This window comes from Sinohyriopsis cumingii, chromosome 11 (assembly GCF_028554795.1).
Source record: "Sinohyriopsis cumingii isolate HCF-2022 chromosome 11, ASM2855479v2, whole genome shotgun sequence".
NCBI lineage: Eukaryota > Metazoa > Mollusca > Bivalvia > Unionida > Unionidae > Sinohyriopsis > Sinohyriopsis cumingii.
Window position 1 is genome coordinate 11,487,213 of NC_142971.1, and position 17,015 is coordinate 11,504,227.

Consider the following 17,015-nt stretch of genomic DNA (forward strand, 5'->3'; position numbering starts at 1 on the left):
CCATGCTATGCTGCAGTTAAAATGTGTGGCAGTACCATGCTATGCTGCAATTAAAATGTGTGGCAGTATCATGCTATGCAGCAGTTAAAATGTGTGGCAGTACCATGCTATGATGCAGTCAAAATGTTATTCAATACCAATCTACTTATCCATCAAAGCTTGTGAAGACATAGTCTTTGAAATATAATGACTTCTTTTACAGTTATAAAATGAACACTAATTGCGACTTCAGGGGTGAATACACATGCAAACCTCATTTTCAAGATATGAAATGAAAATTATGGGAAAAATGCAGTTTCCGCCAGGCTTAATAATGTATGCAGTGCATTATAGACCATTCTGGTCGTTTATCTGGATCTTGTGTTTTGCTTTTATTTTCCGAAGCTACTTTTCTGTTTGATTTGGATCATGAATTATGTATGCATTCCTCAACCTGAACTTCTTATTATATACGTTTCTTTTTCTTTATTATTCAGCTTGTTTTATATGGCCTTGACCAAGAATCACACTATCATTATTCAACTTAATTCATTTGGTCTTGACCGAGAAACTCACTATGATTAATCGACGTTTTCAAAGATTTCATTTCAAACGGGCTTAAATGTATTAGATTCATCGCCTTACAAAACAACAGGAAGCCCCAGGTGCCCACGTACTCTTAGGAGCTTTCCTTTGCGAATCACTAACATCTCACCCTTGTCCGCGTGTTTGAGTCTCAGTATCGGTCAACGTTGGGTGTGACATACCTTGCCCGTAGCATCCCTTGGGTAGGTGGTTCTTCCAGGGACTTTTCCATGTTCTTCATCCACCAAATATACAATCGCCATGTATACAATCATGCACTAAAAATAGCCTTAAACCCTTAACGAAAACAACAACAAACGACAGCATGTTACGACTCAATGGCCATAAACCCTTAACGAAAACAACAACAAACGACAGCATGTTACGACTCAATGGCCATAAACCCTTAACGAAAACAACAACAAAACAACAGTATGTTACGACTCAATGACCTTAAACTAAGTGATATAACAGAGCAATAATTAGCAAGTTTTGTAAACTTCAACAAATAATGTATTTCCTTAGAAAACAAAATGAAAATTTTAAAAGAACTTACAGTATCGTTAATTAAATCCGAAATAGTCTTAAAAGGCTGTTAACAAAATATATTTCATACAAATTCTTATCCTTTAAAATATAATTATATAATTCTTTACTTATTTTCTATGTATTATTATCATGTGTCACTTTTTATACTAGTTAAGATAGATTTGTCCTCTAAAGAGCGGACACTGCATATTGCAGTTGCGGTCGGATGAATCTGTATACAGTCAGATACACACAAACATGTACAAGAATTGACTGAATGTACACAAATGGAGCACACAGTAGCTAATATATATTTAACACTTTTTGATTTAACATTTATTTTGCTTTACAAGGGAGTAAGTTTGGTACCTCCGAATTCTTGTCTAGTTACACAGTTCTTCAAAATAATAATAAAAAATATTCAAATATTGTTTTGGGTTTAGAATGAAAAAAACTATTGTATTTAGAAATTATTACTACTAAATGCAGTTTCGTAATAACCGATTTGTCACACAGTCATGAAGGTTTGACAGGCTGAAGCGCAGCTTAGTAATAACAGATTTGTCACGCAGTCAGTCAGAATTAACTGAAGAGACAAAATAACGAGAAATAATGATTTGTTATGGCAATTCTTAAGTAGGCGATTGGTCCGGATAAGAAGAAATAAATTCTCATATGGGAATAAATCATCAAGCTAATCGGACATACCAGTTGCAAATTTACCTAATAATGATCCAAATGCGAAATAATAAAAATTAGAACTATAAGAAACAACGTTGTAAGTACATGTACTACTTTCTAGTAACAACAACACGACATTAACTCATGATATGACACTGTCTCCTTACTTTTGCACGTTTCTCCATGACAAAGTAAGGTAGTCGTGACGTCATGTCTGTAAGGGGGATAATTCTCAGATTTATATCGTTTCCTTTTCTGGAGGTCACGTCATATACGAAATTTCTCAATTTTCCTTCATCGGCAAATCGTTATATTACAATAGACTTGTGTAAAATTGCATACTGTATGTCTTAGTTTTTTTTTTTAAATTGCATTTTCTGCGAGTGTCTCGAAGTTCAAAAAGTGCACAAGAAAGATAATTCGAATATTTTACTATGCTTAATGAGCATCATCACAACTGTTATTTCAACAATAATTTCAACAATACAGATACATTAACTTTCTACGTTTGAAAAACAAATTCGGTCCAAACGGCTTATACCAGTATTTACTTTGGTTTTGCTCAATTTATATCTATTACTTTCCCGGATCAACCCATAACCACTGTATCTCAAAAGGGAGATTGGTGGCATATTAAGTTTTGGTGCTTTTCACGGAGATCGCACTCAACTCTCATACAAAGTCGTTTGTCCTTAAGCAGATTCTAAGGCCGTTGGTATTACGCCTTAGCCTTGCATGATGTTATGACATCATTTTTGACATCAAGATATGATATTTTGTGTTATTTCATGTGTTTAATGATGTACAGTATGGCGTGGATTTTGAACCTAAGTAACACAGTATTTATGCAATATAAATCACCTGTTAATTTGACAATTTGGTCTAATCCGAAAGGTACACTTGCAGCACCTTTTGCAAATGATAACCTTATACATTAGGAAAAAATTGTCAAATCTTTCCAGAACTTTTAATAGGTACGTGAAAAAATTCATTTGCAGAATCATTTTTAAAGGCCCATGAACAAGATTTCCAGCTGACTTGGCTTTTTTCAAACGCTTAAAAGACATCCAAAGACATTGCTATTTTGTATGCCTCAAAGACATCATCCGACTTGCTTTTTTATATTCGTCAAAGACATCCTCAGACTTGATGTTTGGTTTGTTTTAAAGACATCCTCAAACTTGCTATTTCGTATGTTTTAAAAGACATTCCAAAACCTGTTGTTTCCTATGCTTCAGAATGACATCATCAAACTTGCTATTTCGTATGTTTCAAAGCTATCCTTAAACTTGCTATTCTGTATGTCTGAATGACATACTCAAACTTGCTGTATCGTATGATTCCAAGACATCCTCAAACTGGTTAATTCGTACGCATCATATACATCCTCAAACTTACTCTTTCTTATGTTTCAAAAACATTCTCAAACTTGCTCTTTCGTATGTTTCAAAGACATCGTCAAAGTGGCTATTTCGCTTGCTTAAAAGAGTCTTTAAACTTACTAATTTTAACGCTACAAAGACAACCTCAAACTTGTTTTTTCGTATGCTTCAAAGACATCATGAAACTCGATAAATCCTTTATATATCGTTTCCAAAGTACTACACATCTTCACCACGAAATAACTTTTGATTTTCATAAAGAGCTGTTCGCATGTTTCTTAAACTATACCTTTCTACTCATTTTTCGCGAATCTCATAAGAAATTAGATGTCTGATGAACCACTGCAAGTATATAATTCATTTTAGACATTTATACTAACAAGATAAGATTATCTATCTTTCTATCTGATTCTTCATTTATTCCATAAAGAAAATATTTATTAGATTCATCCAATTTAATTCTTGATTTTTTTTTTCATTTTTTTTTCCTTATACTTTGTTAATTCTAGAAGATATAAACATTCTAGGATATTTTGCTTTCAGGATGCTTTATTTTTATTCCTCATTTTTTCAGTTATTTGTCTCATTTGTTTTGTTAAGACAGTGACTGATGCCAATTGGACCGAAAGTATCAAAAACTCCAACAAGACCCCGGCACAGATAGACGCAGGTACTGGACTCAGCAACTTTAAAGAATGGGTCATAGCAACATCTCTTCCTGATCATGGTCATGCCATGCTCATCACCGGGTAAAGACTCAAACTTCTAATACTTTTCCCAGACGTGAAGGTTGACGCCTGTGACCAAGACTTTGTGTTTAATATTATGTTCGCTAACGACCGAACCATTTTCTGTCAAATATATTGGTTCATCGATCGATCTATTTATTTATCTCTCTACACATAACTCTTAATTTACAATTATTCCATAGACCAAAATCGTCATATGACGTATCCATTCTGAATGATGAAAGATGCTTCAGTGATATATATAAAGAGAAAGAGTGAAAACAGCAAGCTTTGATTTATTTCCCTGTAAAAACACTGTAAAAATGGGGGGGGGGGTAAGAACTTACGGCTTTAATAATCAAATCCAAATAAAATCCAAGAATATTCCACGAATTAAATTTTAGAAGTCCTAGTAATGAAATGTTCTAATGAATTCAAGTTCGAGTCCCGACGAAAAATCCAAAATGGAAGGCGATGACGTACACTGTAGTCAGTATGGTGCTGTAGTGTCTACAGTTCTTTGCTGATACAAAACCATATTCCGGTGTTTGAATTTACGAATAAAATTTAAAGAAATGTCTTTGTCCAAGAATTCTGTATGAGCACTCAAACATGTCCAGGGAAAAGAATGAATCTTTTAGAATCCATATAATTTGAATAAAAATTAAAATATAACTCCAAACTGGTCAAAAACACTTTCCAGTGTTAAGCCCAACTGAGATTATTTCTCTATAGACAAAGGTTATACAGACAAATAATGCGCAAAACATATACCCGTATGAGGGTTACGTGATCACATTCCAGAATGGTTAAAGTCACGTATTCCAGTACACCCTCGATTTCACTGTTATCATTCAGACATTAAAATTGAATTTAAAAATAAAAGCTGTCTACTTGATTCTCAATCAAAGCCAGGACCAAATTCAGCGAAAGATACAAAGTTCGGTGTTTACGATTAAACAATCAGGTCAAACTAATTTCTGGAAAATATCAAATTTCTAGTAAACACAATTACTTTGACATGTAATGAAATTAAAATTAAAAAGATTTTAAAACTTACAAACATTTAATTAAATTAAATATAAATTAAATTAAAAATATACGTAACAATGTATGTATATATGTATGTATGAATGTATGTATGTATGTATGTATGTATGTATGTATGTATGTATGTATAAGGGCATGCACCGTCGATTTGCGTGCGTTTTCTCCTGTCTATGAGAATGCGATTAATAGATCCATTAATGCATCGATCAAAAGAAGTTTCATATTATACAATAATTTTGGGACAGCCATGTTTTACAAATGTATTTTGTACATATAATGCTTACAATTGTCAAAAAAGTGACTGTATTCGTACGAAAATGATGATTTTGTTCACACACAGCATACGTGGATTCATACTGCTGTGGAGGGGTAACTAGAAATACATTGTATACGCGGATTTATACTGTTGAGGTGGGATAACTAGAAACACGTTGTCTGATTCATCTATTATTGTCAAAGACGGTTGTGATGGACGTCAAAACTGCCACTTAAATGTGTATCGTTTATCGTGGAGTATTACAGGTATAAAATACTGTATGGCAACACATATAAACAGGTCATGTAAGCTCAGTCACTGTCATTTTCGATGATTCATGTAGAAAACTAATTATAAAAAAGTTTATACTTGATGCATACTATTTTCTCGTTTGGAGTTTGTTGTAATTTCTTGATGGCAACTCACTGACTGCATAAATGTAAACTGGAGAGTCTACATTTGTCACATTTGAGAGAGACAGAGAGAGAGAGAGAGAGAGAGAGAGAGAGAGAGAGAGAGAGAGTGTGTGTGTGTGTGTGTGTGTGTGTGTGTGTTATGGATTATTAACGTGGCTTTAAAAGAAATTCAGTCATATCGTTACGCTGTCTGAAGTGTGGCAGTTTATAGTGATGTCTAGCACTGAGGCATCATGCCGCAGACACGTGACAGCATGACCCATCCAGTCACATTATCCTGATAACAGGCCGACCAGTCCTAACACTAATCCCTTAATGTTTAGCGCCTAGTGAGGCAGCGTTTAGTACCATTTTTATAAGAATCAGGTATGACTCGGCCGGGGTTTAAACCCGCGACCTCCCGCATCCGAGACGGACTCTCTAACAACCAGACCACTGGAGCGGTCTGAGAGAGAGAGAGAGAGAGAAGTACCAGAAAAGAAACACAAAATGAAATAGCGGGCCCTGAGTGACCGAGTGGTCTAAAGCGCTCTCCGTTACGGATCACTGCCATCTGTCTGCGTGGGTTCGAGTCTCGGATTAGGCCAATGTGGGTATGTGAGAAAGCTTGCCAGTAGGTTCTCGTGGGTAGGTGATTCTTTCCGGGGTTTTCCCGGGTTCTTCCTCCACCATTAATACTGGCCGCCATGTATAGCCTATCGTGTGCCAAAAAATGGCGTTAAACCCTACAACAACAACAACAACAACTACAAGAGCAAAATGAAATAGCGCTACCTATGCATATACAGGTCTGAATAGTATACATAAGGGCTGATATACTTAATGAACGGTAACAGAAAGTAGTTCCAAGAGTGCTATTGTCATAGTGGCGATTAAAGAGGTATCGCCACTGTGGCGATATGATTTTTCTCCCACTGATATACTTCAATATATCACCATTAAATATGTAATAAACGGGATTACTACTTTCTACAACTTTAACAACCACAGCGCCCCAAAAATAGCTCTTTTGTTTTGATAATAACGTTCCAAAGCATGTATCATACAAAAAGATACCGTGAAGAAGTATTTAGCACGTTTCTTATATTCACTGAATAAAATAATATTAATTATGACATTCATCTGAAATCATGGCGGTTAATATGCGGCTCTTCGCTCTCCATTAACATTTGCCAAGAATGAGTTTGAAACTCCTGACTGTTCTAAACACAAAATAAGGAAATCATTTACACATAGCAAAACGTATTTATTTCTTAGATAATTACCAGGGTCTGGGACTAATATACAGTATGCCAGTCCTAGCTGCTGACAGATGGTCTCCCCCTTCTCGTTCTTTGTATTTTTGACTATTTGGGCTATGTCGATGTGGTCATTTCTGAAAAGTTAAAATTTCAAAAATGAAAATTATGAAAAAATGACAACAGATAAACTGTTTGCAGATTTAATTTTAATGATTTCTTCAGCACGATACCAGTTATATATTTTCCTTCAGGTATGATCTGGCCAGTGGTGGATCTAATGCAATCTCAGGTAATAAATGTGCAAGAGAGACAAACATATAGACATACATGAAGACAGATAAAGAGATAGAGGAAAGTGTTGCGTATATGACTATCAGCCTGTTCACGCTATTGAAATACCATGTCACCGAATTCACGCTATCGGAATACAATATCACTTTATTCACGCTACTGGAATACAATATGGCAAAGCCATATATTATACGAACATAAACTTTCAAATTTAATCTCAATATTTCAGTCAATATATTTCAAATGGAGGTTTTAAATAGAATAATTGAAAGTTGACAAACACTTCATCAGGAGGATAATTTTTTTAAAAATATTCTCCAAATTATAGGCGAAAAGCAAATATTTCAATCAATTGAATGCAATAACATCCTCAAACAATTATTTATATTTTTTCACTAAATTTGTGATTATAATCTGCAATCTACATGGATTTGAGTACCTTTGGGAAAAAACAATTGGAAAGCCAATTTTTATTTATGCAAGTTCAATTACCTAACGAAAACTTCGTGTGTATCCATTTTCGTTTTTCACTTTTTTTTCTTCCTTTTGTTGCACAACATTATATACCTTCTAAAACGGCTGCGCATACACTGCACGATGACAGTAATGAATACCCTAAATAATAGTTGCATTACTTGTTCTTTTTTCTAATTAGGTCTGGCTTATCTTGGGACGGTTTGCAGGCCATCCAGTCAGTCCATCGTACAAAATGGTTTCGATTCCATGTTTGTAACACTTGCGGCACATGAACTTGGACACGGGTCAGAATTTCTCTTTCATGACAGTAGTCAATTCGTAACTTCATTAAAACGTGCATGAATATATATATATATATATATATATATATATATATATATATATATATATATATATATATATATATATATATATATATATATATATATATATATATATATATATATATATATATATATATATATATATATATATATTACTGAGATTCCTTCTGTACTGTATGTAACCAGGGCTTTAAAATTTGAGATATGATTGTTGGAAATAAATAGATTGGCACAGTGTCTTTCACATTCGTGGTCCACAGTCTGGAGCGCGGCTACAAGTAGTCGAGCTGCGACGAGAAGTTGAAAATTGCAATGAACCAGCGAGAAAAGCGGGAACTAGGAAAGTGTGTGGGGGCGGGAGTAGGAGTTCTCTAATGCATGCGTTTTAAAGGTTTAATAGGAGTCATGCAGTTTTTAAAAATACATATGCAATTTAGCACTTGCAAAGAGGGTTCGTGCCTCTACCGACTTCTTTTTTGTTATTACCGAACGATTCGTTCAGCTCTTTACAACATTTGCAAGTAAACTATCTTTATCAACATCTGGATGAGGAATAATTATTTGCCATGTTGTCCATGTTTAGGTCCACACCGTTATATGTACCCCTTAAATCTCTGTTTTCTTTGAAACTGTAACAGGGGTTCAATTTAATTTTGAGTTTCGTGGATTTCCAGATTTGTTCTTAAATTAAACCCAAGAAATGTTATATAATTTCCTTGTATCTTTAGATAGATCTACTATAAATAAATCATATTTGATTCAAAATAGTATGCTATTATAAAATGACTCTGGAAAATTAAAATTTCTATCTCACGAGATCCATGAAAAGTAAATAATGAATCATTATATAAATGAAGCTATCGGGTGTGCTATTTGAGGTATTAAGAGAATTTCTGTTTATTGATGCAGAAACATGCACACCAGTTAAAGACATTATGAACCAAAATTATTTTTAACGGTATTACACAACTAAACTTGTACAGTCAATTTTTCGCCATCAAAGTTTTTTGATTGAGCAGTAACACTTTAATGTTACACTCTCTTTATGTCATCAGACTCGGCGCACAGCATGATGGTACAAATAACAATTGTTCCGGGGCGAATGGATACATAATGGCAGCTGGGACTTCATTCAGTAACACAAATCAATGGATCTTCTCCACTTGTTCTGTGGTGGAATATTTCCAACCCTACATCGCCTCCTTGGTTGCCTCCTTTGGCGAGTAAGTACAAGAAGCTGAATCAAAGCAGCCTTCTGCTACAGAGAAATGTAAAGTTGCGAGAGAAAGCTCTGATTATTTAGAAACTGTAACGTCTGAATTAATTTTGAGGACATGGTGAATAAAGAATGTCATTGAAATCTATTTAAATTTATGTTATCTCTGTCTGTCTGTCTGTTTATCTATATATCTATCTATCTATCCATCCATCCATCCATCCATTCATCCATTCATCCATCCATCTGATGTTTGTTTTTTCCATATATGTATAGCCTAACGATTCCATTAATCCAGGGCAAACTGTATGAGCGTACTGAGTGCGGACTATAACGCCACGGCCCTGTCTCCGTATGACCAGAAGTGGATGGGTCAGGTGTATACAGTAGACGAGCAATGTGCTGTACAGTTTGGCCAGGATTCGTATATGTGCAGGGTAAGTACTTTATCTTCCAGTATGGTAGTCTGATTTATTAGTTTATCTGTCTTCATTTTGAATAGGGGATCTTCTTTCCGTAACATCGACACAGGAACGATTTGACCTTGGCCATGAATGAAAAGTAATTTGTCTCGAATAGTAGGAATTGTGCATGACTGTTTTTGCACGTGGAAAATCTGAAGTCGGTATGTACTATTGATTAGTTAACGTAGCAAGTCTTTATCATGTGGATAGAAGATTCACATGTGACGTAATTCGGACTAAAAAAAGACCGCAGTCCGCATCAGACAGTAAAATATTGCCTGGTTGGGAGACGTGGCTGCTATTGGGCAATTGAACCGAGACTTTTTATTATAAAAAAAGCATGTTATTGTCAAAGAGAATAAGGAAAAAGCTTCAAACACTTTTGACACACTCTTGCAAATATTAAACAAGAATAATGTATCATGTACTCTTAATCCGTTTGTATTTATCACGATGACAAAAAATGGACGTAGGTACATTTTACTAATGTTATAGACAACTAGCCAAATTTATAGGAATAATTTCATCACAGAATTTTCCTTTGAATAAATAATAGGTATGTCAGCATATCTGCTTTTTCAATATGTTTGTATCTTGCTTTTTCACTAGGTCAAAAGGCATTTGATGTTCTAAACCTAGTCTGAACATACATGGCGCCTGTACATAATTTGGAGGTTAATTAGTCACATTTTTCTTTCAAACGATAATGTTTCATGTAAAAGATAAATATGTATATTTCCAGTGCTGAGGCTGTTGGACTTCCATGTCTCTCAAGAGTATGCATGCATGTGTAGCAGTGTTTTAAGGCACATCAGCACCAAGATGGTCATGTAGTGCCAACAGTAGATTACCGTCTTTCGCTCGCGTATAAGTCGAGTCAAACTGCAAACAACAAAGATGCATAATGCGCCTGCAGATTAGAGTCTGTGTTGTTTGTTCTACTGATTACTCCTAAAAAAAAACTGCACAGACTCAGATCGCCGGCTCATTATGCAGATCTGGGTCTGCGCATTTTGCAGTTGAACTTTACTTATAAGCGGGTACAGACGGTAACTTCGAAAACTGTTACACTGAAGTGCGCTACAATTTAGGACGATAAAGCGTTCCAAATGAATGCATAATTAAGTGAGAGAAAAAATTAAAACTAAAGTTGTTAGACTTCTGTATAAAGTATATAAAATAACAGATAAAGGTAAAACGTATAAAATGCTTAATCCTTAAGCCGTGTTTTAACCATAAAACATAGGCAACGTTTAGGATAGAAATGACCGCAAGGTAGCGTTAAAGCCTACGATGTTCAAGTATATATGAAACGTTGTAAATGAGAGTCGGTACGATGACTATTTTCTTCTTATTTACATTGAATATATATTTTTAGTTTAGCCTTATACTCATATAGAGTTCAAAGAAACACGTCAGTATTAGTGGATAAACACCAAATAAATCTTCAATAAACTTTCCTGATCATTGAAAACTATAGAAAATAATAATGGAGAATAATCATTTTCTTCGGTTTAACACCAACAAGACATTGTAAAAATGGCAATAACCTGACTCCAGTTAGATACAGTGTGTGTGTGTGTGTGTGTGTGTGTGTGTGTGTGTGTGTGTGTGTGTGTGTGTTGGATGTTCAACGTAGCTTAAACAATTTTTCAGTTATATCGCTACGATGTCTGCAGTGTGACAGTTTACAGTGGTGTTCAGCACTGGGGCATGATGCCGCAGCCATGTAGCATCATGTTTCACCCAATCACATTATCCTGACACCAGGCCGACCAGTCCTAACACTAACCTCTTAATGCTGAGCGCCTAGCGAGGCAGCTAACTGTACTATTTTTAAGAGTCTTTGGGGTGACTCGGCCAGAGTTCGAACCCGCGATCTCCCGCATCAGAGGTGGACGCTCAAACCATAAGGCCAACGGATCCGTCCAATAAAATACAAAATATACTGTTGCTATACAAATTCTTCATAAGTGATACACATGATGGCCAATTGAAAATATCATTATAATTTGTTTTAGCTGAAGTACCTAACAAGGCTTCTATCCATCAAGTTTGCAGGAAGAAAAAAAAACTTCATTTTTTATAAAACAGGATTCAATTTCTGTTAATCCTAACTGGGCATTATTATACTTCAAGCCGTCAGGTTTAGATTTTTGTTGATCTTAGATGGGCATCATTTATTTATGCTGTCATGTTTGGATTTCTTTTGATCCTAGCTGGACATTATTGTATCTAAGCCGTCATTGCTAAGCTTCCAATAGCTAAAGATTTGTATTCCAATTATGTTACCGTGCAAAAGGCATATTAGTCCTCTACTGGACACCATAATCCCAAGGCAGGACTGGCATGCTAGTATTATGCTGAACACTACAGTCCAAGGACAAGACTGGCATATTAGTCCTATACTGGACACAATAATCTCAAGGCAAGACTGGCATGCTAGTATTATACTGGACACAATAATCTCAAGGCAGGACTGGCATGCTAGTATTATACTGAACACTACAGTCCAAGGACAAGACTGGCATATTAGTCCTATGCTGGACACAATAATCTCAAGGCAAGACTGGCATGCTAGTATTATACTCGACACACTAATCTCAAGGCAAGACTGGCATGCTAGTATTATACTGGACACACTAATCTCAAGGCAAGACTGGCATACTAGTATTATACTGGACACAATAATCTCAAGGCAGGACTGGCATGCTAGTATTATACTGGACACAGTAATCCCAAGGCAAGATTGGCATACTAGTATTATCCTGGACACAATCATCTCAAGGCAGGACTGGTATGCTAGTATTATACTGGACACAATCATCTCAAGGCAGGACTGGTATGCTAGTATTATACTGGACACACTAATCTCAAGGCAAGACTGGCATGCTAGTATTATACTGGACACAATAATCCCAAGGTATGACTGGAAGCTAGTATTATACTGGACACAATAATCTCAAGGCAGGACTGGCATACTAGTGTTATGCTGAACACTACAGTCTAAGGACAAAACTGGCATACTAGTCTACTGGACACCACAATATCAAGGCAAGACTGGCATGCTAGTATTATACTGGACACACTAATCTCAAGGCAAGACTGGCATGCTAGTATTATACTGGACACAATAATCCCAAGGTAGGACTGGCATGCTAGTATTATACTGGACACAATAATCTCAAGGCAAGATTGGCATGCTAGTATTAGACTGAACACTACAGTCTAAGGACAAGACTGGCATGGTAATCCTATACTGGACACCACAGTCCCAAGGCAAGACCGGCATACTGGTTCTGTGTTGGACACTACAGTCTCAAGGCGAGACTGGCATACTGGTTCTATACTAGACACCACAGTCTCAAGGCAAGACTGGCATGTTAGTCCTATACTGGTCGCTATCTTTTTCTTCATCGAAAATTTTTCATAAGAAATCTGAAAATCTAATGATATTGTTATGTTCAAACATTATATGAACGCTGTAAGCCAATGGAACAAAGTCAACTATTATCATAGTACAGGCTTTCTCACTATACATTTGTAAAGTTTTGATAGTAGGGGGCGCAAAAGGCATGTTTACAACAACGTGGTTTGACAATATGGGTGCAAAATACATGTTTACAGGAAATTAATTTTGACTACAGAGTGTACAAAATGCATGTGTTTTGATTGCAAAGTGTACAAAATGCATTTTGCAGCAATTTCACTTTATTACAGAGTGTCAAAATGCATGTTACAACCGTGTATTTTATACCTATAAAGTGTGCAAAATTCACGCTCGCATCAATGTGATTTTGATTACAGAGTGTGCAAAATGCAAGTTTACAAAAAATAGTTTTGTTATAGAGTACGGAACATGCATTTTTCAGCAATGTATTTTGATTACAGAGTGTGCAGAATGTTTGCAACAAGGTGATGTTTTACTACAGAGTGTGGGTTTGACTATAGAGTGTGCAAAATGCATGTTACAACAGTGTGGTTTTGACTATAGAGTGTGTAAAATTCATGTTACAACAGTGTCGTTTGAATAATTTAAGTCAGATGCAAACGATCAAAACATCAAGGTTTAAATTGATTAAGTATGTATACTCGACTACACACGAACCGATAATCTCTCTCTCTCTCTCTCCTCTTCACCATGATCACCATCAGCATCAACATCACCATCAACATATATTACTAATGAACCGTCGAAATTAAAATTGAAGATCAAGATTTTTCTGAACTCATTTAATTTGACATAGCTGTCATAAATTTGTCTAAAACATCAAGATTGAGACATCTCTCTCTCTCTATCTCTCTCAGATAACCTGTAAAATACATTAGTTACATGAATGTTGTCCGACTGATTTCGATAGCAAATGCAATATCTTATTACTCATATCCATCATTTTTTTTTACCAGACTGCGTACGCAAACAAGAATTTCACATCAATATGTACAGCGATGGCTTGCAAAAGTGTCACGGGATGTGCGGGAATTATTCCAGGGGAGAGAACTCCATGTGCCAGCCAAATGGTAAGATGGCCTCGTGAGAGTTTTCAGGTAGAGACATGGTAGCCTCCTATTTGATGGGTAAGGGGTTGGATAGGTACGGACTGCCTCGAAACGAAACACATGAGTGGGTGGAGAACTACTATATTGTAAATTAGACGATTTTAAGGTTCCTGTCATTAACTCTTTCTGCGCTGGACAGCTACATATCTCTTTTATGTTGCAACATGGTCAGCATATTAAAAATGTAATGAATTTTACTATATACATGCCGGAATCAGGACATGACTAATAAAACTTTAAAAATGTTGGACATATACATCTTATGCGATCAAGTATAATAATATAATGAAATAAAGTAAGCTGGTAAGTACACTTATGTTAAATGTGAAACAATCTTACACGAAACGTTCAAGCTGCGCTAGTTACGTCAGAAATTATATGAAATCGTTTAAAGGAGAGGTCATCTGCTTCATGGTCATAAGTTTTATTGCCATAAACTCTTTAATGCTTCAGTATATAGGTCAGTTTACCCTCACTCCATTCTCTTTATGCTGTGTCTCTTATACAACATTGGCGTTACATCTGGGATCTTCATTTCCTTGTCAGCCTTCTGGAGACTCGTTGTATCAACATCCAATTCATTTCTTTCAAAACGAATGATGTGGATAACACAGAGTGTTCAGACCTCGAATCTTCTAGATAAATTGACCCGAATATTTTTGTGCAAAAACGTTTTTAAAAAAGCTACAGACATTCGTTACAATGCTCCATATTAACTTTTTTTGTCTTCTTATAGTGGTGCTATAAAGGACAATGCGTGCCTTCTTCAGATGTTCCGGCAGGTATGACCATGCATACATACATACATACATACATACATACATACATACAGACAGACAGACAGACAGACATGCAAGCATAAATATATGAAAAAATTAGGTAGGTATTAGCCCGCAATCAAGGACAAAAGTTAAGCACACACCATAGATATGCATAAGAAAGGTTGTGAGTTTTTCCCCACTATCTGTTCCTTTAAAAATTCAACATAATATTGGTTCAGATAGCATAACAATGAATACATGTTTCTCGCACTTCAGACTGTATATTTGGCGACCAGCCTGGAATGATCACGAGCAATTTGACGTGTGCCGACATTGCCAACAAGCCCAGTGAGAACTACCGGTGTTACAGCATCAATCTGCAGTGTTGTCGTTCCTGCCTCTCAGTCAGCACAGGATTATCTGGTAGGTCTCTATTTATAAATAGCCTCCATAATCTTAAACATGATCAACCGAATAATCAAAGACAAATATAATAAAGTTGCAGTATGCGCATTTGGTCATAGCGCCCCGTTTAAGGAATTCTTAGATTTTTGTGATTACTTGTCTGATTACTAGAATTCGGTGCAAAGGAAATATTCTTTAGCCGAAATGATTAGCCATTACTAGGAGCAAACGTCAGGGAGTGAAGTGTTAGTGAGTTTACATGATGCCATGGTTCACTAGTAGTGAATTCATGTCAAAACAGAATGTGTAATCCTGGAATACCATAGTCCCTATTAAAATCTAGGGGTGTACATTGGTGGTGTGACTGCAGTGGCAGTATTTACGGTAGGAAACCGGTAAATTACACAAAGGAATAAATAAGAAGGGACTCGGCAGATACCGTTTATGTCGCCATGGTGATGCAGTTGTCCTGGCGAAATGTGCCTGGAAACCATAGTTTTACTGGTCTAAGGTGGCGAAGTTAAAATAGTTCCCTGTGTTAGGGTACAGTTGTATAGTTTCTACGGCGTGAACTGCTGGTGGTTACGGAAACCTTTTGAAGAGAAACCATACAGATGTGCGGCTGATAGATATTTGGCAGGTTGTGAGATCTGTGGTCTCGCATTGATTAGAATAAAATTATGTATAGAACGGACACGTCGAGCTTTCTAATTTACAACTGAAGTTGTATGGAAGTCTTTGGAAATTTGGGGTAAACTTATGACTTCTAGCGGGATTCGCGCCAGGGTTTGACAGTGCTCTGTCAATCAAATACCCCTGTCTTGTAATAACAATTATACCAAGCGCATGCGACGCAATGCATACAAAGTTGTAAACAAAGTACTTACCTTTTTTGCGATCATCCAAAGTTCCTGGCTGAGTTCGCTTCATCTCCAAATTTCACTAGCTACTTCACTAATAGTGTCAAATATTGAGCTTAGGTCAAATTCATGGCCATATCCAGCAGTGATGAGAGTACTTGAGGCTTGCTCCTTCCCCTAAAATTCCTGTCATTGTTCTAATTTTCTGTTGTTGTTGTTGTTTTTGGCTTTTGTAAGCAAAAAGACCCGAAGAAGTTATTGAAACTAGAAGAGTTGAGTAATTTCTGACCCTTAAGATCGATTATAATGCATTTGCAGAGACTTGATGAGGGGGATGGAGCTAAAGGAGAGGGAGGTCGAGGCACAGGGACATTTATCATAGGCAATGAGGAATACATGAATTACTCATATTTTTGCATAAGATTTTTCGTATGAATTTTATTTTCCTTGCTACATTAGGACTGAAAGAGCTAAAACAGTCTCTAACTTTTCATCAACATTCTTGAGTTTTAATAAATATTTCATTATAGTATATCGATTTTAGAATCATGTTGGTCATGCGAGGGGCTTGGACATTGGGTGAGGATTGGGATAAATTCATACACTGACATTTAGCACGATATTTCCCAAAAAAATATTCGTGTCAATATGCGTACTTATCAGTCAAAACACCTCGTTATTTTTCTACAAAATTCCATCTCGCAAATACTTTCATAAAGTGATATAGCATAGAATGGAGGTAACAGCCTGAAAATGAATAGCGGAGTGCCATACTTACGCGATTTATAAAGGAAGCCCACTGCAAACTGTAA

The 17,015-nt window shown here is 36.0% G+C and overlaps 1 protein-coding gene across 1 annotated transcript in view; it reads left to right on the forward strand.

Moving 5' to 3' along the window:
- The window catches only part of LOC149787609 (uncharacterized), a 46,128-nt gene extending 29,490 nt beyond the window's left edge, over positions 1–16,638 (forward strand). The window contains exons 7-12 of the mRNA XM_089975579.1: positions 3,756–3,904; positions 9,452–9,590; positions 14,025–14,138; positions 14,914–14,959; positions 15,215–15,342; positions 16,522–16,638. Of these exons, the coding sequence (XP_089831705.1) occupies positions 3,756–3,904; positions 9,452–9,590; positions 14,025–14,138; positions 14,914–14,959; positions 15,215–15,342; positions 16,522–16,638 (693 nt within the window). The remainder of the gene's footprint in view (positions 1–3,755; positions 3,905–9,451; positions 9,591–14,024; positions 14,139–14,913; positions 14,960–15,214; positions 15,343–16,521) is intronic.
- The last annotated feature ends 377 nt before the right edge of the window (positions 16,639–17,015 follow it).